Source organism: Ursus maritimus, unplaced genomic scaffold (assembly GCF_017311325.1).
Source record: "Ursus maritimus isolate PB19 unplaced genomic scaffold, ASM1731132v1 scaffold_20, whole genome shotgun sequence".
NCBI classification, from domain to species: domain Eukaryota; kingdom Metazoa; phylum Chordata; class Mammalia; order Carnivora; family Ursidae; genus Ursus; species Ursus maritimus.
The window spans coordinates 47,073,909-47,100,751 of NW_024424453.1; the positions used below are offsets into that span (position 1 = coordinate 47,073,909).

At 53.3% G+C, this 26,843-nt stretch overlaps 1 protein-coding gene across 1 annotated transcript in view; it reads left to right on the top strand.

Annotated features, from left to right (window-relative positions):
* Positions 1-5,940: 5,940 nt before the first annotated feature.
* The window catches only part of CCDC13 (coiled-coil domain containing 13), a 38,097-nt gene continuing 17,194 nt past the window's right edge, over positions 5,941-26,843 (top strand). Inside the window, exons 1-9 of the mRNA XM_008709794.1 lie at positions 5,941-6,161; positions 8,207-8,355; positions 11,856-11,998; positions 13,383-13,472; positions 17,459-17,575; positions 18,780-18,884; positions 21,026-21,187; positions 24,014-24,190; positions 25,692-25,898. Of these exons, the coding sequence (XP_008708016.1) occupies positions 5,941-6,161; positions 8,207-8,355; positions 11,856-11,998; positions 13,383-13,472; positions 17,459-17,575; positions 18,780-18,884; positions 21,026-21,187; positions 24,014-24,190; positions 25,692-25,898 (1,371 nt within the window). The remainder of the gene's footprint in view (positions 6,162-8,206; positions 8,356-11,855; positions 11,999-13,382; positions 13,473-17,458; positions 17,576-18,779; positions 18,885-21,025; positions 21,188-24,013; positions 24,191-25,691; positions 25,899-26,843) is intronic.

Sequence of the window (26,843 nt, forward strand, 5' to 3'; positions counted from 1 at the left end):
CACCTGCTACATTCATTCAATGACAATTCTATACATAATTGAAGGCCCATTCTGGGCAAGATGCTGAGAATTAAAAAATAAGACATAAGACCTCTGCCCTTAAGAGTCCTCTTAGTAAAAGGAAGGAATAGAAACAAAGCCATAGATAATTATAATACATTGAGGTACGTTTAGTGATTAAGGGGTGCCCAGGGGGTTCTAGGAGTCCGCCGAGTTCCCCCAGGGGAATCCTCAAGGCTAAACAGGAGTTTATGGGAAGGAGAAAGGGACAGGGGGGGAAAGCCTGGGGAGGAACACATCCCAGGAAGGTGGAGTGGCTGAAGCAGGCTTCTGAGATGCCTCTAGGCTTGAGCATCGGGAGGAGTCACAAACCCAAACATCTGCTGGGGCTGCTGGGAAACGAAAGTGGGTGAATCCAGCAGGTGTAAGAGAAAGAACAGCATTCACGAGCAGTGATGTGCCAGCTGCAGCGTCTGGGAGTGGTAGGGATGGTGTTGAACGGAAGAAGATAGCCTTCCCAGAGGGAGCTCCTTCTGCTCAGCCGCTGCTATCCGTGCAGGGCTATGGACCCAGCATGGCCAGACCTCTAAACTTTTAAAAGAAGCTGGAAATCTGGATTTACTTAAAATCTACAGATCTTTGAGTGTTGGTAACAAATTCAAATCCTCACAGAGCGTTCTGTGAAAATTAAATAAAAATGTGGGATGGATGCCGCCCTCGGGCCAGCCAGAGTACCCTCCATGAGTCCTGGCAGGGTGTTGGAGAGATAGGAGCCACTTAGATCTGGTTTTAGAAAGGTCCCAAATGGTCATATGCAGTATAGATTAGAGGTACCAGGGAGCTAAGGTGGGAAGCAGTCAGCCAGAGAGATGGGGAGGCACTAGGAGGATACTGGGGTGAGCAGGCAGGAGATAAGGTGCAGAGGAGGTGACCTTGTGATGTGAAGGAGTGGCTGTGGAGGCTAAAAGCAGCCATGTCATGGGGGTGGGTCACTGCAGGCCCAGCAGCCAGGGAAGGCTTTCTGCTGATGGGTCACAAGCATCACTGTGAGGGACAGGAAGCATCTGGGTGTGGGACAGGAGGAAGAGGAAGGGAGTCCCCAAGAGAGACCACCAGGAAGGGAGAAAAAAATAATGTTTTGTTCCTACCAATGCATAGCTGACAAAGTATCTTCACACACACACATCCCACCCCCGCTTTGCATTTGCCTCTCACAGCATATCTGTGGCCTCCCTGTCATCATCTCCTGCTTACTGAAGAGGGATTGAGGCCCAAAGAGGTCTAGGACCACTCCAGACTCACACAGAGCCAAGTTCACCCTGAACCCTTGGCTCTGTCCCAGCTTGGGCCAGGCTACGTGTCCAGTAGCCCAGACCGGCATGTCCAACACCCAGGCTGCGCCCTGACCAGTGACATCAGGAGTCCTGGGTATGTGACCCAGGCACCCTATCTTTAAAGCCCCCCCAGGTGGTTGCAGTGTGCAGGAGGGGTGGGAACTTCTGCTTTATATCCTGGGCACAGCCTCCAAGTTGCTTCTCCAAGTTGCTGTTGACCCAGAATGATTATTAATAGCTCTTCCTTTCACTCTCCAAGGTGACCCAATTTGGAAAATGAAGTACATGAATGTCCCTTCTTGCAATCTACAGAAATAGGGAATCACAGGATACACTTATTTTTAAACTCTTAAGTTACATCTTCAAATAATAGGCTCAGTAGGGTTTTCTTCAATCTCTAGACACCTTTTCAGGTGAAATTCCCCTAAATTGGGTTGGCAAGCTAAGGCCCACAGTCCAAATCCAGCCCACTACCTGTTTTTGTAGTAAAGTTTTATTGGAACACAACCACACCCACCCATCTCCGGCTTTGCCAGTGCTACTTTCTGCTGCAACAGCAGAGTGCAATACTTGGAACTGAGACCGTATGACTCACAGCGCCCAAAATGTTTACTATCTGGCCCTTTACAGAAAAAGTCTGATTTGCCTGTTTATAACATTGAGTCCAATTGTTAAGTTACATTATATCCCTGGGTGTCCCAAAAGATGGAGTGGGAAATTGAATGACTAAGGTCAACCACACAGGCCATCAGCCATGCCTATGTGACTGACCCCCAGTAAAAACCCTTTTGTTTGTAGTCTGCTTGTTTAGTAAAGTCTGAGTGGAGACTTACCTATGGCTGTAGCACATTCGGCAGAGGTATCCAGGGCTTCCTGTAGTTTGAGGCTCCCCAAGACGATCCACAATTCGATAGAAGCACTCACAGAACTCAGAAAAGCTGTTATACAGTTAATTAAGACAAAAGGGTACAGATTAAAATCAGCAAAGGAAAAAGGCACATTGGGCAGAGGCCAGGAGACATGAGGCACAAGGTTCCGGTTGTCCTCTCCCAGTGGGGTCTCAGGGTCAGGGCTTGCTTCTCCCAGCAACAGTGCATGACAACGTGCATGGAGCACTGCCAGCCAGGGAAGCTCACCCAAGCCTTGGGGTCCAGGGTTTTTACTGTGGGTCAGTCACACAGGCATGGCTGACTGCCTGAATGGCTGACCTTAGTCATTCAATTTCCTACCCCTCTAGAGGTCAAGCTGATACTGGTGTGGCCCAAGGCCCCCATCATAAAATCACATTGTTAGCACAGACCATCTGGAGTGGCCCAAGTCCCCCAGGTAAAGAAGGGCATTGTTTGTTTGTGTGTGTGTGTGTGTGTGTGTGTGTTTAAGATTTTTTTATTTATTTATTTGACAGAGATAGATAGCCAGCGAGAGAGGGAACACAGCAGGGGGAGTGGGAGAGGAAGAAGCAGGCTCCCAGCGGAGGAGCCCGATGTGAGACTCGATCCCGGATCGCCGGGATCACGCCCTGAGCCGAAAGCAGACACGTAATGACTGCGCTACCCAGGTGCCCAAGAAGGGCATTGTTGCCAGGCAGGATATACAAAGACTTAGAGGTTACCTCCTGGGAACAGGTCAAGGGTCCAACCTTTCTTTGGAATGGGTGGGGTGTGGACAACCCAGATGCGATGAGTTAACTCTTTACTGTACAATTCCTCTAATGGGCTGAGCAACCTGGTAAGGAATTTCAAGGTAACACCAGCGCCTCTTTTACTGTAACAGGCTCAAGGGTCAGACTGCAGGCTCAGTCCTCAGCACATCCCAGCCACCCAGGCAGTGTTAACACAGCCCCATGCCCGGTCTCCACTCCGGACTCATTAGATTGAATCCTCCAGGGCTGGGGCCTAGACATCAGTCCTTGTAGATTGTATCCCCAGAGATTCGATATTGAGACGGGTTTAAGAAGCCCTTGGTACAGGCTCTGGGACTGCCCTGGTGGACAGGGTGGAGATAAGCACAGTGGAGAGGTGTAGACAGAGGGAGCATGTTCTTTTTGGAGGGTCAGGAAAGGATGTGCTATTTGTGCTGGGCCTGGGGGAACCAGCAAGGATTAAGCCTAGGGGAGGGGGAAATGTAAGATAGAGGAGCAAGGGGACACTAGAGGGGACAATAGGCTGGAAGGAGAAACAGAGGCTTAATCCCCCAAAGCCTTTAATGCCTTTGGACTTGGTTTTGTGGCTAGTGGGCATCTAGTGAGGCTCTTTGGTGCTGGGCGTGTCAGGCTCAGAGCTGTGCTTTAAAGAAAGTAGTCTCTTGGCCAATGCAGGCTAGCCTATAAGTAAGGTGGGAAGAGGGAGAGGACAGCCAGGGAGTAGGGACCTGCTGAGCAGTCCTGGGAACAGAATCACCCATCATTAGTTCACCAAATACTCATTTCATGCCTGCTACACACCAGGCCCCATTCTAGGCACTGAGAGCCCAACAGTGCCCATCACACAGTGCCTGCCATTGTTGGGCTAGCAGACAGGGAGAGAAACAATCAACAAACATACAGTGTGTCAGGTGAAGCCAAGTGTTGGGGAGGAAGATACCATGGGGTAAGGAGTGTGGGGAGTGAGAGTAAGAAAGCTTCCTACAAGAGAAGAGTGCAGAGGCCTCTCTGATAAGATGACATTTGAGAGAAGTGAGTAAAGTGGACGTTGGCCAGGGGAGGGGTGGGAGAACCTTCCAGGGAGAGAGAGCCGCAAGTGCAAAGGCCCTGAGGTGGCCATGAGCATGATGGTGAGAGTGGTGTCTGGGGGGCTGGAAATATGGGGGCAGATGTGAAGATACTTATGGAGAATGAACAAAGTTTATGACTAGTTAGACGGTGGGTGGATGATATGACTTCAGTTTGGCTTAAGGCAGGGGTGCTTAACCCTTGCTACGCTTTAAAATCATGTGGGGACTGTTTAAAAACTCCAGTTCCGTGCTCTGATTATTCTGCCTATCTGAAGTTCAAGTAACAAAACCACCCAGAATCTATAAGGAACTCTGACCACTCAATACTAAGCAGACCGCGCAATTTAAAACTGGGCCAAAAAAATATAAAGAAACATGTCACAAAAGAAGATATATGGAAATGGCCAGTAAGCCCATGATAAGATAATCAATATAATTGGACATGAGGGAAATGCAAATTGAAAGCACGCTGAGATCCTACTGCATACCCACTAGAAAGACTAAAATTGAGACTGACCATATTAAATGCTGGCAAGGATGGGGAGCAACGGGAACTCTCATACCCTGCTGGTGGGGATGGAAATTGTTACAGTCACTCTAGGAAACAAGTTAGCAGTTTCTGATAAAGCTAACATAAATTTACCATACAACATGGCATTTCCACTTCTGTGTCTTTACCCAAGGGAAATTAAAAAAAAAAACAAACCTATGTTCACACACAGACTTTCCTGTATATGAATGTTCATAGCAGCTTTATTCATAATAGCTGACAATGGAAACAGCTCTGGTGTCCAATAACAGGTGAGTGTGGGAACAAACTGGGATATATCTACACAGTGGGATACTACCTAACCGTAAATAGGAACGAACTAATGACGCATGCAACAGCATGGATGAGTCTCTAGAAGATAGTACTAAGCACACACGCACACAAAACAGCAAAACTAAACACAGAACAAAACAAAAACAAACCACAGACCTACCAGGGGATTCCAATTATATGAGATTCTAGAAAAAGCAAAACCATAAGTGACCAAAAGCAGACTGGAATTTGCCTGGGGTTGGGCCTGGCAGGGAGACTGACTGCAAAGGTGCACAAAGGAACTTCTTCGATGTGAAAGAAATGTTCTACAGCGATGATGGTCGTGGTTTACACAAGTATATGTATTTGTCAAGACTCGTTTGCACACATAAAATGGTCTATTTTATTGTCAATGAATTATACTTCAATAGAACTAATTAAAAAGAAAACAAAACTTATCTTTAATAGCAGAGGTCAGAATAGTGGTTACTTGGGGAAGGGGGGACACCTGCCTGGAGAGGGCACAAGATGGCCTGTTTGGGGGGACAGGAAGTACTCTATATCTTGATCTAGGTAGTCACCATAGGAATGTATACTTCTATTAAGATTCATTGAGCTGTACACTCAGGACCTATGCAATTTACCATCTGTAAATTATACTTAAAATTTAAAAAGTAATGATGTCTGGACCCTAGTCGCAGAAATTGGGATTTAATTGGTGCAAGGATGCTGTGCCCAAGCTGTGCTATATTTTAGGGGCTCCTAGGAGAGTCTAATATCCAGCCAGAGTTGAGAGCCACTGTTTTTAGAGACAGGAAGGAGAACAGTGTTGAGTCTGAGCAGTGGCGGGGAGTATTCTGACACCACTCGCGGTCTGGGGGCACATTCAGTGCCGGGGAGGATGCTTGGCTCAGCTTTGGCTTTCAGGGGATTTGAGGTCAGGGTGGGTCTCCTGAGCTTCTATATGGACCCACACAAGGCTAAACAGGGTCCTCCAGACTTGCAAGCTGTAGACAGAGCTGACTGTGTGCGGAGCACTCTCGGGAAATGTGTACTTGGAGGGGTTGCGTCTTTTCCTACTCCTAGGACAAGATGGCAGCAGATGAAGGTGCACAGGACACCTTACGGCTCCAGTTCAAAGCCATGCAGGAGATGCAGCACAAAAGGCTGCAGAAGCAGATGGAGAAACAGAAGGAAAAGGAACTGAGCCTCGGAATCAAAGTCGATGACCAAAAAGAGCTCTTGGAGATCTCCGACGGCCTCAGCCTTCTCCAAGCTGGGGAGCAAAACTCGAAAAACAGCTTTGAGCAGAGGTAAAGGCAAGTTTGAACTCTCTCAGGAACACTGGAGGGGGGTAGGGAGGGTGGGGGCGAACTGGTCACAGACCACCGGGCCATCAGGTTGACTAGATGTGTCTTTATAAGTTGAGCCACAGAGGATTTGACACAGGTTGTTACTGAAGACTTGGGTCTGATAGATCTGTGCTCCTGTGGTTATAACTTGATATGAACTATATTTAAAAATCATTTAAAGTCAAATGGAAAATTTGAAGCTCAGCGGGGTGTAGTTTATTCACTCGAATTTTCTTATTCAGTCTCTCATGAAAACCATGTTTGGGTTTCTGAGGAGCTGGTTGGCTAACTCTGATGGTTCATAAATGATCATTGCTCCAAATTCTCATCTGGGATCGTTCTCCTATGCCAGTTTCCCTTTCCTGACACATAACAACCCATAAACATACCTGTGTAAAAAAGCTCTTGTGGGTTCCTTGGTTCTTCATTTGAAAGGAGTCCAGAATCTTCTCATTTTGCTCTAAATTCAACAATATCACAGATGCATGTTGATTTTTACTTGCTATTAGAAGCAGAAGGCTATGTTGATACAAAATTTTCTGCTAGCAAAAAAAAAAAAAGAAAGAAAGAAAGAAAGAAAAGAAAAGAAAAGAAAAGAGAAAAGAAAAGAAAAGAGAAGAAAAGAAAAGAAAAAGAAACCACAATAATTGTTGAGTTGACTCTTTGCTTCTGGTTTGGCCCAGAATCTATCTTCTCCATTTTCAGATTCTTACTTTTCATGGCTTCTCAATTTTCAAAATATTCTGCTAAAAAATGCTAATTGGGAAAAACATACAGGTTGCTCAATAATTGACAAAGTTCCTGTGGCTCCTGAATATGAGCTCTAAGTTCACCCGAGACCTATTTCCCGATGATCTTTCCCCAAATCAGAGAAACTGGAATTGGTGGAGACTTGAGCTATTGGTAGAGTAACAACACTAATGACAGTATCAGGGGCGCCTGGGTAGCTCAGTCGGTTAAACGTCCAACTTTTGATTTTGGCTCAGGTCTTGATTTCAGGGTTGTGAGTTCAAGCCCTGTGTTGGGCTCCATGCTCAGTGCGGAGCCTACTTTAAAAATAGTAATAATGATCATGATCATGATAATATCAGTTGTTACCTATTAATTACTGTTCCCTCTAACTTATCTAACTTCCTTGCTTCCCGCACACCTGTTCCTAGGGAGCCCGTTCCACGCCTCACAGTAGACGTGATCCCAGACCCATCAGCCACGCATTTCTCATGTTTTAAAGTGCTGAAGAGAGCCTGGCAAGGCGACTCATGATAAACAAAACCAGCCACCTGCTCTGACTTTCTACCCGGTTTGCCCGCAATTGCTATTTGGTCTCCTAATGTGTGTGTATATATACATACATGCAGTCACGACCTTCAGTGTCGTTCCGGGTATCACTTATGTGCATGTCACAAGCTTTGATGCTGCTACGGTCAGTCTGTTCTAAATGCTTTATGACACACATTACAATTTCTTCTCAACCCATTTGTAATTTAGGAGTGTGTGTGTGTTTTTTAGTTCCAAACAGATGATGGGTTTTGGGGCTTGCTCTTTCTTTTAATTTTTGCCACCTTTTTTACTATTGATTTCTAATTTTAGTCAATTGCCATTAAAGAAAATGGCCTGTATGATGTCCACTATGTGGAATTTGCCAAGATTGCCTTTGTGGCCTGTTATATAATACGTTTTTATCCACATTCCATGGGTGCTTGAAGGAGTATGGATTCTTGGAGAGGGGCAGTCAGTTATATAGCCCTCCCTCTAATCCATGGTAAATGATGTTATTCAAACCTTGTCTCTCCTTTCGTGTGTGTATGTGTGTGTGTGCGCACAAGCATGTGCGTGTGTAATCACTCTGTTGTGAGAACAGTGTGTTAAAATCTGCCCATTGACGTTTTCCATTTCATACAGACCGGTCTTATCACCACCTAGTGTCCGACCAGATACAACACACCTGGGCGGTGGAGGCCTATCTCCCGCCCACCCGTCCCTATAATTCTGCCCTTGCCCTGTAGGATGCTTGAAGATGAGATCGCACACCTTCGAGAGCAGCTCAGGGAGACGGTGGATGAAAACGGGCGATTGTACAAGCTGCTGAAAGAAAGGGACTTTGAAATCAAACATCTCAAAAAGAAAATAGAAGAGGACAGATTTGCCTTCACAGGTAGCTCGGGCATGGCTGTAACAGTCCCTGCCCAGAAGTCCCAGTAGCCGGCCCAGCCACCGAGGAGCCCCCTGGGCAGGGCAACCAGCAGGTTCCAGAGGGCAGGTTCTCGAGAGAGAGTGCCAAGGGTCAGCTGTGGTCAGGCTTGTCCAGATGAGTCCCGGAAATGAAGGAGAGGGTAGAGGAAGAGAGCAGGCGCAGGGCGCCAGCGTGCCAGGAAACAGGAGCGCAGGAACAGCAGGGACAGTCGGCAGGCATTCTGGGTAGTGTCGGTGGCCCAGCTAGGACTCACGACAAGGACTCCCCATGGATGCTTGCTGCACGGGGTGGGCCAGCAGGGTCCATTTGGTCTTGCTCTCTGGCTCAGACACTGTGTTATGGGTGGGAAAAAGCCCCGGTGAAGTAGGCATTTACTCCACAGCACTTGCTCTTCCAGAAAAGCAGATGGGACAGCGAAGGTAGCTGTTCTGAGGGGATTTCCTAGGACCCAGTAGGGTCTAGAGTGGGCCCAGCCCTTCAGGTCTGGGCTGGACTTTGGCTCTGTTGGTAAGGATGTTGGCCTCTGGGCCTGGAGATGACCTTAGCTCTGTGGGTGTGGGCTGGACATTGGCTCTGTGGTTATGAGCTAAACCTTGGCCCTGCAGATCTGGTAGGGACCTTGGTCCTGACTGTTCTCTGTTCCATATATACCCATTGAGCAATTCCCAGGTAGCTGACTAAACCAGAAAGTTGGTGTAACCAATCACAGATAACAGCGGGCCTCCGCCGACATCTACCAGGGCATCCCTCCCTACCTTTGAGAGCCAGTCTCTTTAAGGTTAGATGCATGCAAAGCACCAGTACTGAATTAAAAAGCAAAGGGAATTTGGTATCCTGAAGGCCCTTGGTAGCCTATTGTGTCTCCCTCCATTCTTTGGCCTTTTCTGTCTAAAACAAAAACCACACTAAGGAGAAGGACTTGTGAGACACAGAAACACACCCATCCTGGCTCGGGTTCACATGCAAAGGGGCAGCTTGCCCTTCGGCAAGGCTGTAGAGAAACCAATGAGCTCCAGGGAGAAGCAGAAGATGCTTCCTTGCCCCAGGAGACTGGGGACCCAGGGACTCCTCCCTCTCGCCCAGCCTGTCCCATGCTCTCTCTTTGTTGTCTCTGCCCGGTTGCTCATAGCCTCATCCGATTGCAGCCCTAATCTTCCCCAAGACCTCTTGAATCCAGTCCTCACTGTGTAGTCCCCATTTCTGACTTCCAACGTCAAGTTTGGAAGAGAAAAGTCTGCCGGGCCCGGCACATGTTTTTAGACCAGGCCGCAAGCAACGGGCTGCTGACAGCTGGTGGACTGGTTTTCCTTCGTCTGGATTTTTAGTTATCGCTTTTATTCTGTTTTTTAAAAACTATATTTCTTTGTACGAGTTTTTAGTGATTGCTCAGGTGATCACAAAATACATACCTTTTCCCAGTCTACTTAGAATGAGTGTTTTACCACTTCAAGCAGAATGAAGAAACTACCACCCCGTGGATCCCTTTACCCTCCCCCATGTAGTGCCGCTTGGATATGTATTCTATCTCTATATAGCGAAAATCCCAACAGTGTTGTAATATTTGCTGTCAATCATTACACATAAAGAGCCTAAGGGGAAAAAATATTATATTTACCTACATATTTAGCATTTTTGTGCTTGTCCCTTGACTGCTGCCCCCTTACCCTGTGGCTACAGCCTCAAGAGTGGGGCTTGGGAAAGCAAACTAACAAAAAAACTCAGATTTTTCTTGTTTTCTCTGAGTCCCCCTTCCCGCCCTTTAGACTAGAGAGGGCCTCTCTTGGACCTCTTCATGGCCTCTAGTTCCAGGATTTTTGAGTCCTGGAAGGAAAACATAACCCAGAAAACTCACTGCTGGGCCACGTGCACTTCTAGGTCTGGCTTCCATCCCCAGGTTCTGAGCCCTTTCTCTTGAAGCGTCCCCAGCCTCTTCAGCAGATAGGAGGTGGCCAAGGGCAGCTGCTCCTAGTTGCCCTACTCAATGCCCGGCCCAGGCCAGCAGCAACAAGCCTGGGCTGAGTCGCTTTGAAAACCATCCAGCATGCTTGTTTACCTCCCATCAGTTGTCACTCTCAGGCTGTTCTGGGGCTCAGGATGGTTGTATTAAAAAGCAGGCCTAGGAAGGTGTCCCTGCCATTGCTGGGGGGTCAGAAGCAGTCAGAGAACCTGCAGACCATCTGAGGGGACCTGCTGTTGCACAGCTGGCCTGGGGGTTCCAAGGCTACCCAGTCAGTCAGTGGCCACGCTGGGCTAGCTCCCATTGCCTGCCATCTGCACAGCCCCACACCGTTTAACTTCCCACACTCACACCCTTCCAGCTACCTCTTCCCCAGCCTCCTGCCCTTGCCCGCTGTGTTCCAGCTACTCCGCCTTGCCTGATGGTCCTCCGATACTCCAAACATATTCCTGCCTCTGGACCTTTGCACTTGCTGTGCCCTCTTCTTAGAATACTCCTCCTAGTTGAAAACACTCTTCTTGATGGCTTGACCGCTCACTTCATTCATCCAGGTCTCTGTTCACACAGACCTCCTCAGGCAGGCCTTTCCTGACCACTCCGTCTGAAATAGCATCACCCCTCCCTCTCACCCTCTTGCCCAGCTTCGCTTTGTTTCATAGTATGTAGTCCTCCCAGACATCAGAATCCATATTTATTTGTTTTTATCATCTGTCTCCCCGGCTAGAATGTAAACTCCATAAGTCTTTTTTATTCACCATTGAATCCCTAGTACAGACAGTGCCCAGTACTTGGTGTAACCCAATCAACATCTGCAAAGGGATGCGTGCATTTGTACCGGTCAGGTGTCACCACAAAACTCTGGGTAAGAAACCACCACATAACGTCAGCAGCATTCAGCAAGAAGCACGTATTGAGCTCAAACATCTGGGGTTAATTGGGGCTCCACAGATCTAGGCCAGGCCTGGCTAGGGTGGTTCAGCCTTGTTCCACGTGTCTCTTCCTCTTCCTGGGACCTGCCAGCTGGGCTGGCTGTGTGCCCGTGGAGATGGCACGAACAAAAGAGGGGGAATTAACTGCACAAGTGCTTTTCAAGTCTCTACGTGTGCGTTATCTGCTAACAAGCCATTAGCCAAACAAGTCATTGGCTGAGCCAGAGTCAGGGGGCCGTAGAAGGGTCGAGGGGGTCCAGCGTATTGGCTGGAGGGCACGGCAGAGTCACAGAGCCTGAGGTGTGGAGGTGTAACCCTGTCACGGAGGAGGGCATGAAGAATTGGGGCAATAAACTTATATCCCATAGAAGTAAAATTTATACTTTTCTGAGTGGCTGCATTTCTTCTCATTGGAGTTGGGTTTCAGGGTTCCGAGGTATGCGGTCACTCCCCTGAGCCTCTGCCCTTTGGTGAGTGTTCTAGCTTTGAACACCCTGGGGCCGTCGGTAGCGTGGCCGGAGTTTGATGTGTGGGCCTGCGTGTTTCACTCACCTCGCTGTTCTCCTTCATGGCAGGGACAGCCGGTGTGGCCGGGGATGTGATCGCCACCAAAATCGTCGAGCTGTCCAAAAAGAACCGGGTGCTGACGGCAGAGTCCGAGGGCGCGAAAACCCGAGTGAAACAGCTGAGCAATCGCGTCCAGGCGCTGGAGCGGGAAGTGAGGGGCCTTGGTCATTCCTGCCTCTAGAGGGGACTCCCAGGACCCGGGGCCACTCCTCCAGAGAGGCAGCCACACTTAGATGCTTTGGGCCTTCTGAAGGGCTTGTGGGTCAGTGTTTGCAAAGAGCTCCTCAGTCTTTGTCATGTCCTGAGGGGGGAAAGTGTGTCAGGAAGCAAGGGGGCACAGGGCACAGGAAGGCAGCTGTCGGAGTGGTGAGGACACTGACCCGGAGCCTGACCACCCGGGTGTGAATCTCAGCTCCGTCACTGACCGGCTTTGTGACTTCGAGTAGGTTATAAACTCACTGTGCCTCAGTTTCCTCCAGCTGACACACAGTAGTCCTAAGAGTCCTCACCCTGAGGTGTTTCTGACAATGAAGAGACGGAACAACAGAAGATGCTTCGGCCGGTGCCCGGCACGTAGCAAGCACCGGATAAATGTTTGTTGCCTAAACTAACAGGGATCCTCGCTAGTGCGAAGCTAGAGCCAGGAGCACTCCAGCAGCCCGTCTCACTTGTGCCCATTTTCCTCTTTCCGCTGCCCCCTGCCCTCCCACAGCTAGGCACAGGCCCCCTCCGGCCTTGCCAGGACACAGCCCAAGCAGTTCATGGTCCTGAACCACCTCAAGCTCTGTGCCAGGCCCTGCAGGGGGGAACGAAATAGGCATGGGCCTTGCCCTCCTCAGAGGCAGACCCAGCACCGAGGGCCTCTTAGAGCAGGGGACGCGCACAGTGGGTCCCTGGAGGGTGGAAAGGGGCCACACTGGGAAAGGTGGGACCTGCCCCCCGCCCCCGCCACCGAGAACCAAGGCCCCGAGTGGGGAAGAAGGTCTGAGAAGAAACTCGGGTGGCCAAGAGTGGAGGAAGATGAGGTCACAGGGGTGGGAGGGCAGGCCACCCCCGGCCTTGTCAGACATGGTCTGGTCTTTGTGTGAACAGTCGGGAAAGTTTTAAAGGGGCAGTTGGCTGGCTGTATGGAGCGCTGGGCTTGGCTGGCTCCAGGCCGTGAGCCCGTGGGGCAGGTTTCTTAGCATTTCTGACCCTGTCTTCTTGTCTACCACATGAAGTCCATAATCCCTTTACGCTGCGCCTCCCAGATTGTGGACAGAGCTCCAGGATACAGACCACGGCTGCAGCATTACGTATGAAGCTGTTAGTGAATCCCAGTGTGTGACCGGGGAGTGGGGCGGACCATCAGTTAAACCCTTTCGCATCGCAGAGCAGTTTGTAGGGGCGAGCTCTTCTGTTAATGGTCCTGAAGCGAGCTGAGAGGTGAGCCAGTGAGATCAGTGACCACACACCCGCCGCGGCACGGAGCACCGCACTCAGACATCACAGTTGCCAAGCAGAATCCAGTATTAAATGCAAGGTTTGCTTTTCAGCTGCAGGCGGCCCTGGCCAGGCTACCAGCCAAGGCAGCCACCGACGTGGGAGCCAAGGCGTCGAGGACTCAGATGGGAGACAGAGCCTTGGTATGAATTCTCTTCTGTGCTGGGGAGTCTGCGAGGCTGCCATGGGCCTGGGCCTCCTGTCCCCTATGGGAGTGTGGGCGCCTCCGTCCGGGGTCCACCCCATGGCTGAGCCCATGCCCACCAGGGCAGCATCTTCAGCGCCATCATCAGGGAACAGCAACTTAGTCTGTGGCCTGAGGCCAGGAATGCCCCAGGGCAGGCCAGTGAAGGTCTAACTCTGATTCAGTCCCCAGAGAGGGAGAATAGGAAGGGCCTGAGGAGCATGGAACCCTTGAATTTCAGGACGAGCAGGGAAGGCCTTGTCCAACTGGCCTCCCACTCTCAGCCCAGCTGCATCCTTTACAGTATCCTCACTGGGGAGACATCCAGCCCCTTACTTACCCCCAGGGACAGGGAGCTCACTACTGCACAATAGAGCCCTGTTGGGGGTGGGAGGCATTCATATCGTGAGAAGTCTTCCCTTTGTGGAGCTCCAAGTCTACAAAGTCAAAGTGACTATTGGGAACAGCAGCTTGTTCCCCAGATTCCATTCTACTTAGCCAGTGAGTAGGGCCCGGAACCAAGGAAATGGGAATTGCAGCTCCATGAAAGGAAGGCAGTCTGACCCTGTGGGCGACAAGGGAGGGGCAAGGAACCCACGCCAGATAATAAGTAGCCTCAGAGTCTTAAGAACAACCCAGGAGGCCTCCCCAGGGGTGTTCTTGGAGACACAGGGAGTCAAGCCTTAGGGCTCCCTGTTCAGTGCTCCTTTTCTTGCTCCACCTCCCTTTGCCTACAACTCAGGGGCAAGCCACCTCATGCCTGTCTTGGGGAGAATTCAGCCGTCAGTCTAGAGTGATAGGCCTCTAGGGTTCCAGGAGGGAGCCTAGTGGGGTGAAAGCTAGTCTTGTGTAACCCTGTCTCACCGCTGGGGAAGTGATAGAGGGGCTCTGCCCTTGGCAGGGGCTGTTCTGTAGGGCCTCTCCTGGCTCCAGGGGACACAGCTAAGCTGTTCCCACTTTATCTAGAACACTGAGCATCGCCGTGTCCCTGACTAGGCTGCCAGTGGTGGGAGACTGCTTGTTCAGTCACTTGTTGAGCGTGATAGGATTTTCTGAGCCCTGTGACACAGGGAATCCAAGACAGGGCCTTCGTCCATAGGGGAGCCCAAGAGGGGAGACGAGCAGCCACACTGAAGGAAGGAGGGGGACAGGGCCTTCAGAAAGGGCCCCAGGGCCTCAAAGTTCACAGAGGGAGCACACCCTCCATGTGAGGCGGCTAGGAGGTGGGCTGGAGGAGGGGGTCCTGAGGTGGGCCTTGCTGGAGAGGGGGAGTAGGGGAGGGCACTCCAGCAGGTGCGGTACCAGCCAAAGCTGAGAGGCCGGGGAACCTGAGTATTCCTATTCTGTTTGCTAGCTGGGTGTCGGCTGGACAATGTTTGGCCGCAGCCTAGGGCCCACGAGGGGAAAGGGCAATGTAAGCCGAACGAGGCTAGGGTGGGGTCACCACGGAGGGCGGTCTTGACTGGCAGCTGGAGCGGGCGCGCTCAGCTTTGCTCGGTGGCCGCAGGGAGCCTGGTAGGCTTCTGACAGAGGAGTGGGTGACGGGCGGTGAGCCTCAGTTCAGCAGCACCCTGTGTTTTCCAGGGCACTTCTGATCGGAGAGAGAGCAAAAGCAACGTTGCCCCTCACTACACGGTTCAGGGTAGCACAAGCCTGAACCGCCCTTCGGAGGCCTGCGCTCACTGCATGTTCTGGCCGCCATGTGCCGGAGAGTGTTCTGGAGCGGAGCTGAATGCCCTGCCTCCACTTGGCATGGTCGGCGTGGGGCTCCCAGGGGCTGTGCTGCGAGCAGCATTGGCATTGTCTGTTCCCCTCGGACTGCCTTCCAGTTATTCCCTCAAAGAAAATAGCCCAGGGAAGGGGAGGGCTAGGCCCATGCTCAAGTCCCCCACAAAGCCTGTGGAATTTCGCTCTGGGCAGAGGCAGCTCTGAGATGGCAGCGACGTGGGGCTGGCCCAGCCGTCCAGGAGGGGAGGACTGGGGGCTTGGCGGAGCAGTGGGGAGAGGGCTGCCACGCATGTGGGCCCAGCCCTCACTAGGACACTGGCTAGCCCTCAGCCCCCTTTGGCAGCGACCCCACGCCAAGCAAGGCCCCCCGCATTGCCCTCTGTCGGAATCTGCCCCAGACAGCAGCCTTCATACGCATCTCCTCTCAACACTCCCAGGCCCCCTGGACGCTGGTGTTAATACACCCCTATTTTACAGAAGAGGAAACCAGGCTTGGAGAGGGGCGTCATTGCCTGCGTTCTAGCTCCGGTCCAAGATGCGTGCTCTCCCCGTGCTTTGAGCAGGGTCACGGCCATCATGTGGGACGCTCCTAAACACAGCTCCAGCACCACCGCCTGTCGGGGCCAGCGGGCCTCGTGGCACCGAGGACCCGACAGGCAGGGGGCGCTGCTTCCCAGCCCGGGGCACGTGCAGAGTAGCGCCTTAGCTGGGGAAGGACAGGCATCCAACAGCAGGGAGAAGGAATGGCAAGCAGCCAGGCGGGGGAAGGGACACACACACACACACACACACACACGCACACGCACACGCACACACTTTTTTTTAAAGATACATTTGTGTTTTATGTAAGTTCCCAGTTTATACTCTGTTCACGCTGGGTATTCTGTTTAGCCTCATGGTGGTGCTGTGAAGAAGCAGGACAGAGAAGGATTCTTCTACCCATTCCATCAGTGAGGAAACCAGATGAGGTCAGGCTTCTTGGACTGGGTGTCCGGTTCCCATTTCCTTCCCCAGTGGTTTTCACCTGGGCTGTCCACAACTTCTGGGGACCCAGGAACTTCCCAGACCCGATCTCCGTGGATCTGCCTTCCGCACTAGTGGCCCCAGGGGATTCTGTGCGCCTGCTGAGGAAAGCTCAGAAAGCCACCGCAGCACCTGCCCTGCTTCCCAGAAGTTCAGCCCACCTGGTCTGTTGGGGCAGGAGCAGATGGTTTTGGTATCATTGCCTGATGGAATGTTCAGCCCACCCACGATGCCTGGGGTCCTGAAACAGCTTCAAGTGGGAGAATCAGCCAGGTCAGGGGAAGGACCCGGCTTCTTCTAATCTGACCGTGTCACCCTCAACCGGCTGTGTGCCCTAGGGCAAGTGACTCCCCGTCTTTGGGCCTTATTTTCATCACTTATGGAAGGGGTTCCAGTAGGCTGACTGTGAAATTCCTTTAATGTCAGCCTTCTGTGAGTCGCAGAAACTTCTACTGAAGACCGTGAAATGGGCAACACATTTGAGAAAAATTTACATCCCAGTAATTTAAATCAAACATTATTTAAAAAAAAAATTTGCTCAGAGTTCCAGCAGGCAGAGTTCTCGTGGTTGCAGCAGTCCTTCAAGCCACAGAAATGGAGCATTTGGCGATGAAACTGGGTCCTGATTTCTGTTGCGTGAGCTCATTGCCAGGAAAGGGGGCCCAAGGCCCAAGCTGATGGTTTCGGAAGAAGGAGGCCCCAAGTTAGGATGGTCGTTGGGGGTTGCCTTCTGTGATGGAGTTAGCCCCCTCGTTATTCTGAGTGGAGATGGTTTAGCCACGGTGCCAGCCTCCGGAGCACAGCAGAGTGCCCACGTCTAGGAAGTTTCTGGAGCCTGCGGGCCTCCTGCAGGGGCTCCCCGTCTGTGGCCACCGCCTGCGTCCCTGGATGTGCAATGCTCTGAGCGAAGGGCTTACCCCCAGAGGTGTGCTGCCAGGATTCACGTCCTTGCTCCCCCTTTCCCAGCCAGGTCCCCCCCAGCCAAGGGCACTCCCCCTCCGCCAGCCTCAGCTTTGCCTCTGGAAGGGACTGACAACAGAACCCACGTCACAGAGGTTCGAGAGGATTCAGTGAGTTGCTCCACGTGGAGCACCGAGCGTGGGGCCTGGCACAGCCCTGGCTGAACGGAGCTATGATTATCGTTACTACTTCGGCAACAAGTGACCCGTTCTCTCCTCTGTCCTGCCCAACTAGCCAGAGACCCCAGAGGTGAAGGTCTTGCAGGACAGGCTGGCAGCCACAAACCTGAAAATGAGCGACCTCCGCAACCAGATCCAGTCCGTGAAGCAGGAGCTCCGGATGGCCCAGAAGGTATTCCAGAGCCAGGGGTCAGGGGTTCTCGTCTGGCTGAGCTTGGGAAGAGCGGGGCCAGGACAATAGGTTCCATTCGGGAGCAGCAAGTGCTTGGCCCCGTGAGCAACATGCGCCGGGCAGGCTCCAGCTCCAGGAGCTTCCTTCTGTCCGCCCTTCCTACAGACCGGCGGAGAGAGGGGTTCCTGGCTGCCTGCGCGGCCCTCGTGGTGCCTTCCCCGCCCTGGACAGAGGAGGACAGTGCCCTTTACCCAGCGAGAATCCTGTAGACTTTCTTTGTGCTCCGTGCACCCTAGTAGGTCCCGAGTCTCTCCTTAATGAGCCACCTTGGACTTGGAAGCCAGCCAAGACTTGCCTCCTGCCCTTTGCTGTCTGTAATATTAGAAAATGAATAGGTTGTTTGTGTATTAAAGGCCCCTTTCAAAGGAAAATACTCAGACTTGGGATGCAGGCCCAGCTGGTTCATTATTTATTTTTATTTACATAGTGAATTCTCTGGCATTTGTCTTCCCTGCTGGAACCACTCAGACTAGCCAAGATTTCCAAAACAGTGTTTTATTGTGGAAACAAGCGCCAGAGACTCCATGCGCTAGATTGCCTCCTGTGACAGGCTTCGGAGGGGCCCGGGGCACCAGCTGGAGTGTTTTGTTTCCACCTCGAAGCCTTGAGGTAGGGCCTGCACCCCACCCTTCAACAGCCACAATTTCTGGGCCTTTCTGGAGTCAAACATCCGCACCTGACGTTTGCTGGTCCTCCTTCTTGGGGCACTCACACGCGGCCCCCAGTCAGTGGCTTTTCACAGAGGTGGAGGCCTGTGGCAGTGTACTTCCTGTAGCCATCCAGAATGATCTCGGGTCTAAGTGGCAGGTGAACAAATTGAGGAAGCAGATTTTGGTCAACTTTGTGGTTCACGCATCCCAGAATATGTCAAGAGCAGAGGGCCCCATCTGAGCCCTATTGGCAGTTCCTCGCCTGCTGGAAGCATCACCAAGAAATGCAGGGGACGAGGGGGGTCACTACTTTCCCAGGGACTGCTGCTCAGAGAGCACGGTCAGCCGGCCTTGGAGGCAGGAAGAAGGCGTGCAGGCGGGGGCCAGGCCCTCTGGGAGCCCCACGCGCCAGCACCGCTTCTGAGGGGGCAGCAGTTTGGGGGCTCTGGTGGGACTCTCTCTCCTGGCCTCGCTGAAGACCCTGCCTTTTTCAGGTTTTGACCAGCGAGGTCGGGGAAGATGTGAATGTCCAGCAGCTCCTGTCCTCCCCGGGGACCTGGAGGGGCCGGGCTCAGCAGATTCTCGTGCTGCAAAGCAAGGTGAGTGAACTTCTGGCCCTGAACAGACGGCTTGAAACGCCCCGGAAAGGTCGCCCCACCCCACATGAGAGACGCGGAACCCTAAAAAGGCCCTCAGGCCCGGCAGAGCATACTTGCAGGACTGTCGTTTGATATTCTCCCCCACCGGCCTGATTTTAATTGTTATTTGATGAACAAGCATTTATATAACACCACGTGCCAGGCACTGGCGCTTAGCGAATGCCAAAACCTTTGATTTATTTTACCCTAGGCATATTTTTTCCCCTAGTTCATGTAAATTTGCGTGACTGTTGTACTCGCCGGCTTTTTCCAGTTTCATCCAGATGCTTGTAGACTTTTGAAAGTTTGAATTACCCTATAAAGATGTAGCCTTGTCTCCCTCTTTATGTTCTAAATATTTTGGAGCATTCTAGAGGCTAGAAGCTGGGGCTCCGGAGCCAGGCTGCTTGGATTCAAACCTCAGCTCTTGACTCAGCAGCTGTACGACCTGGGGCAAGTTCCTTCACCTCTCTGGGCCTCAGTTTCATTCTCCTATGCCGTGGATAATGGTAGCAGCTAGCCCACAGGGCTGATGGGAAGACTCAATGAGTCAATACACGTAAAATGGCCAACACAGTGCCTGGTGTGGAGCGAACACTGTACAGAGGTTAGCTGTGGCTATTTTCCTCTTTTGCCTTCAAACCAAGAAGTGCAAGAGTAGGTGTGCAACTTCCCCTCTTGGCCAAGCACATGGCCTCATCCCCAGGGACCTCAAGTTCACAGTTCCTGGGTAGCTTTTATCCTCGGGACCTCCTGTGGGATCCTTGAAGCCAACACGAAGGGGGCATGGTGTCCAAAACACTGTGACTCGTGACCAATGTGTGGCCTTCGGGTTCAGGGGACCCCAGTTTGAGTCTGGCCTCAGTCGCTGGTCTACAGTTTCGGTGACCTTAGGCAAGTCACTTTGTCCCTCTGCACCTCAGTCTCCTCACCTGAAAAATGGAAAGTGTTGTGGGTTAAATGAAATAACATCTGTAAAACCCCCACCTCAGTGCCCGGCCATAATAAGCACTCCGACGCATTAGTTGTTATTGTTGTTTAGCTGCGTACATAAGTGAGTGAAAATTTCATACTGTGTTCTCTAGTGCTTAAATGCAATTACCGCACAGTGCCACGCGAGGGCGCTGATGTGTGCTTTCAAAACCACGCCGCTGCCCTTTACAGGGGATCCTGGTGAATTTTCCCCTGGCACAGGTTTACCCAACTGTGTTCCATCATTTATGTTGTATCAACATGGAAACCAGGGTTAGAAGGACTCTAGGAGTTACTCACTTCAATAAAGTGCAATAAAGCCATCGTTCTGTGGGATGACATCTACCTGCCACTTGCCGAGAGCCTATGAGCGCTGGACGGTGCACTGAGGGCTTCACCTGGGCCATCTTGGGGTTTCTCAAAGTTGTCTAATCCTAAAAAGCACTCATAGGACTTGTTTAAAATGCAGATTCCCCGTCCTTGCCCTGGAGCTCTGACTTGTTGGTCTGGAGTGGGCCCCAAGATTTGTCATTCCAAGAAGCATCTTGGGGGTTCCCAGACTCAGACAAGTTCAGTATACTGAATCCTTATAACATTGTGCAGAGTGTACCCTTAGGCCCATTTCACAGATGAGGGACCCGAGATTCAGAGAGGTTCAGTAAGCTGTGCACAGTCACACAGCTAGTGAGGCTTGGAGCTGGTCTCTGAGCTTTTAAACCCCACCCTCCCTCAGCAGCGTCTCCTGCAAGCGTCCAGGAGCCCATGGTCTCCCAAGGAGCGCACCCAGACTTGCGTTAGAGAGTTTGTCCTTGTACTGACGTCCTCCATCCATTCCCTCCCAGGTTCCTGGAGTCACGCATCTGCTTCTTGGTCTCACATAGCCCCTCAGCGAGGGGGTGATTTTTCTCATTCTCAAGCTAAACCTTCCTCCTGTCCTCCCCCCGCTTGGCTCGAGAGGCCACCTCAGCTTCCGCCCCCACCTCAGTGCCCCTGACACAGGACTCCCGCGTCCATCTCCAAGAGCAGCGTCCTCTGTGTAGTGGGGCTTCCCGTCGCCCCTGGGGACAGCCCGAGTGGCTGAGTCTGGGGGAGCAGACCCCCTGCAGAATGACGAGTTTCACCACCCTCAGGTCCGCGAGCTTGAGAAGCAGTTGGCACAGACCCGCAGCCCGTCTGCAGGAACATCCAGGGACGAGCTGTCTGTCTGTCCAGACCCAAGGAAGCTGTCGGCACAGGAGAGAAACCTGCTGAGGATCCGCAGCCTGGAGAGGGAGAGACAGGATGGCTGGGAGGTAACGCACCTCCAGGGAGGAGGCCAGCTGGGCACGTGGCACCGGGAGACGGCGACCACCCTGAGGCCCATGTGGTCACGAGCTCTGAGCCACCCGTTAGAGGCAGGAGACACCTGGGGTCTGGGGTCGCCTCAGTGCCTGTTCCTCACGTCCTGTCCCTCCAGCTGGAATTGCCTGACTGTGTCGTCAGCCCATTTCATGAGCTTAGGGTGGCCCCATCCTGGCTGTTCTGGATGCTAGACCTGAAATTGCCCCTGTAGAAGGAGAGGAGATGGTCACAGCCCAGAGCGATGGCCCAGGGACAGGGTTGGGGGGCCTGATGGAGAAGAGTGGGCGCTGCGTCTCGCTGGCTGCACCTCGCAGCGCTGTGCCGGCAGTGGCAGAAGCCGAGCTCTACCAGGCTTATGGGACAAACAGAAGTGATAGGCCCATGTAGACGAATGGTCTAGAGGTGGCCTAGTGTTTGGCACAGCTGGATCCAGGGATCTGGGGACTCGGTCTTGGTGTCCCTTTTTCCGGACCGGCTTCCCTCTCTCCCGTGGGGACTCCTGGTTGTCCCAGCTTCTATCTTCCAGCCCAGCCCCGCAAACAAAGGGCTTCTCTTTCCCGTAGTTCCAACAAAGTCCCAGAATGAAGCGTCACCCAGGTCTCTCAGGCCGTGAGCCCATACCTCAGCCAGTCACTGCAGCTGAGGGTCCCGACTGCTCTGACCGGCTGGGCTTCCAATCCCCACCCCTAGGTCTGGGAGATGAGTCAGCCTCTCAGAAGTTGGCGTGAGGATGGGGAGCACAGCTTTCTCAAAGGAAGTAGAGGAAGAAGCAGGATGGGGTGCTGGCAGGCCGAGCAGACCCACTTCAGTGGCCCTGGCAGTGGGCTTCCTAACAGCGAGGCCTTACTTTTTCATTAGAAGACTTCCATTTGCAAGTGCTGATTCAGGACTAGACCCCGTGCTAGAAACATTGTGACCGTCGCTATATTGCACCCCCAGCATCCTAGATCATCGGGTGTGAGGAAGGAACAGTGGGGCTGGAGAGGCGGGCTGGGCCAGGGCCTCCTGGACCTTGTATGCCAGCCAGGGGTTTTGGGCTTTTATCTTGAAGGAAGTGGAGAACCACCAAAGGGTTTTAAGTCATGGAGGGACATGGACCGCTGTGCAGGTTGGGAAGGTCACATGGTCAGGAAGGGGGGGCTAGGTCGGAGGAGGCGTGGGAGGCAGAGGCAATAATCCACTTGAGACATGACCAAGGACCTGAGCTAAGGCAGTAGGACTATCGCCAAAGGCCAGACACCTGCAACATTTGAGGGTCGACTTTACAGGGCTCAATGACGGGATGGAAGGGAGAGAAGCGGAAGGGTTGTGAAGGACTTCCAGTGAGTGTAGCAGGTGGGTAGGGGAGACAGGGAGGGGGCTCAAGGGAGATGGGGGGAGCTGAGATTTGAAAATGTTGGCTTTGAGGTGCCCCTAGCTCAGACTTACACGCTCACACAGAACAGAATATGTCGCAGTCGTTGAACCAATTGTAAGCCACAACGCGGGTGGAAGGAAGCTGTTCCCTGTGCGGCCTTCCTCTGCCAGGCGCCTGCTAGAGCCTCGAGTGTGCAGCCAGCAGAGCAACTGGTAAACAATGGCTGCCCGCCCGCAGAGATCGGCGGTCTTCCGGATTCATCATCTCCTACTTTTCGTTTCTATAATTCACTTCCACAGGGATCTGAAAACACTTTTCCAGTGATAATTAACCCTCAAGACCAAAGCAGATTATGTCAGCCATTGCCCAGAACCCTCAGGGTCTCAGGCTTGGCTCTTGATGGTTTACCTAACCTGGACTCTGCCCCCTCCAACCTTGCTCCTGACCTGTCCCCTCTCTCACTCCGCTCTACCACACATGTCCTATCCCAGGGCCTTTGCTCCTCCTCTCGCCTCCTTTAGTCTCTTCTCAGATGTCGCCTTTCCGAGAGGCCTTCCTGACCATGCCATTGTCCCTCCCACCGCATTCCCTTCCCCAGTTTTCAATAAGCGCTTGTCACCATTTAACATCTGTCTCCCCAGCTAGGATGTTAGCTTCGTGGGGACAAACACTCTGTTTTGTTCTCTACTGTCTCCCCAGCACCTGTAACAGTTTTAAGTACAACGTAGGCCCTCAGGAAATATTTGAGAAGGAAGGTGGGAAGGAGAGAAGGAGAGAAGGAGGGAAGGAAGGAAGGAAGGAAGGAAGGAAGGAAGGAAGGAAGGGCTGAGGGATGGAGGGAAGGAAGGAGGGAGCCTCCGAAGGCGTGCACAGCACTTGAGCCGCCAGTCAGTAGCTGGCCCGAGCACAAGTGGGGCGCAGTCTGGGCTGACGTGCTGGACGTGCGCGGAGGCGGGGAGGCAATGCAGCGGGGTGGCACCTCCCTCTCATTCTGGCTCTTGGTGGGGTGAGCCACTTCTGTTTGAACCCTAGGCTTAGTGCTGTTCACGACAGCGTGGCTCTACTCTTTCCCCNNNNAGGCCGGGACTGAGCGACAGCCATGTTCTCTGGAGGACACGCCCACGGTTGGCAAGTGTGACTCCTCTCATGTCTGACCCTGGCAGAGCAAAGGCGGCTGCCTGGACGCCTGTGTTCTCAGGCTGACGGAGGGGCGCCATCATCTATTAGTGACGTCCATCACGTGCAAGGGCAGGGCCCCACCTGACACCTCTGAGACATGGGGGCTGGGAGCCAGGGCCCTGGCTCTGCTGCCTTGCTCTCCGGCCTTCAGAAGTCCCCTCCTGTCACTGGGCCTCACCTGTGAGCGGGACCCCGGGGCCCATGCAGCCCCACTGCCCTGGACTGTACTTCCTGATTACAGAAACTTGTGGGTGAGCGGGATGCCCTCCAGAGAGAGCTTGAAGAACTGAAAAAGAAGTTGGAGGGTGTCAAGTCCCGGAATAAGGTGCTGTCAAGCGAAGTGAAGACCCTCAGGAATCAGATGGGGACCCTGGTGGAGAAAGGCCGGCATGACGACGAGCTCATCGACGCCCTTATGGTATGGCCCAGCCACTCACGTCCCACGAGAGCCAGGGCCCAGTCCCTCCAACATGGGCCTCCACCCTGCCCGGGAGCCCATGACCCAGCTCCAGTCAGAGTGAGCCCTCACTTACCCCAGAGGCCACCTGCATCATCCAGAAGCCCATGGTCTCACCTGGGCACCAGCCCCAAAGCCACACCTCAGGGACAGGAGCAGCTCAGAGGCTGCCTGAGCACGTGTACACGTCCGTTGTGTGGTGTTGGTGCTGGCTGTGACGTGTTAGAGCCACTGGTCCTGTGGACCTCAGAGGAGGAAGAAGTGGTTGCGGGGGAAGGAGATGGGTTTACACCCTTTCTCATTTTTCCATCAGGGAATGGAAGGGACAACTGAGGGGCCAGTATAAATTCTCGTCTGTGTGACAGCCTGCAGCCCCTTCCGGGAACTTGGGGTGCATGTGGTTCATAACGGTCAGTCACCAAAACAGCCCCTAGGGTCGTGTGTCATAATCCCATTTCACACATGGGGAAACGAAGACTCCAATAAGTTAGCTACATTGTCCAAGACTGTACAACTGAGTTCAAACCGGGTTGCTCTGACCATAAGGCCTGCCTTGATGATCGAGGCCACACCGCTTTCTGACCCTAGACTGGCCTTTTCTCTCTGGGACCTGTGGTGCCCCAGGGTTTTGGTCTCTAAATCCCAAATTGTGTCCCAGGCCCCTGGGGTGGCCATGCCTGGCTTGGCTGGGGGACGTGGGGTGGTAGGCGGAGCTCAGAAGACCTGAGCTCTAGGCCTGCCTCTGTTGACCTCCTTGGGTGGCCCTGGGGGGTACGTAAGGCCAGTGCAGTGGCACCCCCTCTCTGAGCCTCAGCTTCCGGTTTTCAAATAAGGTGTGGAGCTGGCTATCCTCGGAGGTCGCTCTGTGCCACCATTCTGTGTTACTGCAGATGGCATGATGAAAGGGCAGAGAAGCCCCAGCCCGGCCATCCACCAGCACTGTGCCCTTGGGCTCTCTGGGCCTCAGTTCCCTCCCTGTTCCCAGTCACTGAGTTCAGATGAAGCCTCCGGCCCGCTAGTCTCCTGGGGGCATCTGCAAGGAATGGGGCCTCTGTCAAGTGCTGAAAGATCCCTGGCGAGGGGTCCAGGTACTGCCTCCAAGGCCATCTCCCAGCAGAGGGATAGGATTTCTCTTTCTCCAAATATCTCCCCCACTGGCTGAGGGCCCACTGTCTGAGCTGCTTTCTGTCGTCCCGAGAGCCCCTTCAATGTCCTTCTTGGCCCAATCTCAGAGAAGGACTTTGAGGACAGGAAAAGGGCGTGGCCCCCACCTGCTGGCGAGCCCCCCAAGGGCAGGCGAGGGAAGTGCCCCCCCCTACTCCTCAAGGGAACAGGCCGGGTCCCACTGCTAGGTTCCTGCAGCCACAGGGAGTGGGTGCGGGAAGGCAGCCGTCCCTGTCCTGCCTTGCCCAGGGCTCATGGCTGACTGGCGTGTTATCTGCCCTCCTGCTTGGCTCCGCAGGACCAGCTGAAGCAGCTACAGGAGATCCTGGGCAGCCTGAGTCTGCAGGAGGAGAAGACCCGGGCGTCGCAGCTCCGCCTGGACCAGCGGGTCCATAGTGAGGCTCAGCAGAGCAGCGGCCTCATCACCGAGTTGCGGGCCATGGTGGCTGAGCGGGAGGCCAAGGTGCAGCAGCTGGAGCTGGAGATTGGCCAACTCAGCATGCAGGTGAGTAGGGCACTGGCCTGGCCCGAAGGCCAGTTCCAAGCCACGGTAAGCCTGTCTACCGTCCAGAGAAATCTCGGCAACTTCCAGGCTTTCCACCTGCTTTCACTCAGGCCACGCCACGTCCTCCCTGGCTCCACTCTGGTCCCCTGCTTCCATCTGGCTTCTCACGCATTCTCACATACATTTCCTCTCATCCCTGATTGTCTCCCGTCTCTGCACAAAAACTGTCTGTGGCTCCCTGTCACCGTTGGCCTCACCCAATCCTCAAGGGTCCAGGCTCCTTCCAGCTCTTCCTCACCCACCCCCTCTGTGGCCCTCATGCTAACGATCCAAGATGGTGGCTACAGTGCCAGGCTTTATGTTCACATTCCAGGCGGCGGGATGGCGGAAAGGAAGCTGCGCTCCATCCAGCTTGCAGGGCCCCACGTAACAAGCTCCTGCTGCCACCCCTCCTGCTTCTCCTCTTCACCCCTCCCTTTCCTCCACACTCTGGCCACATGGCCACCATTTAGCTCCTCACATAGCCCTGCTTTCTCCTCACTCCAGGCTTGTGCGCACACCTGCAGCAGGTGCCTTCCCTTTCCTCCCCCACTTGCCGCTACCTGGCCGGGGCCCCCAGCCTTTACGTCTTACTAGGTCATGAGTTCCTCCAGGGAGCCCCAGGGCCCAGGCTGTGTCCCATGCCCCTCCTGGGCACTCTTCTAACTCCCTGTGCATCCCCAAGACAAGCTTGTGTCACCCTATGTGATCATTTTCCTGCCCTCCAATTCCTCTTCTCTTCAGGGGCGCATACCTTGGTGCCTCATTGCCTGGCACAGGGCGGAGCAGCCAGGTGCTCATAAATGCTCCTCTAATGAGGGAGCCCCTGAAGACAGATGCCATACCAGCACAGCCTGGGCTGCTGGGGGTGAGGCCCCGTGGGCTCTCTGTGGCTCCCTCCTGTGG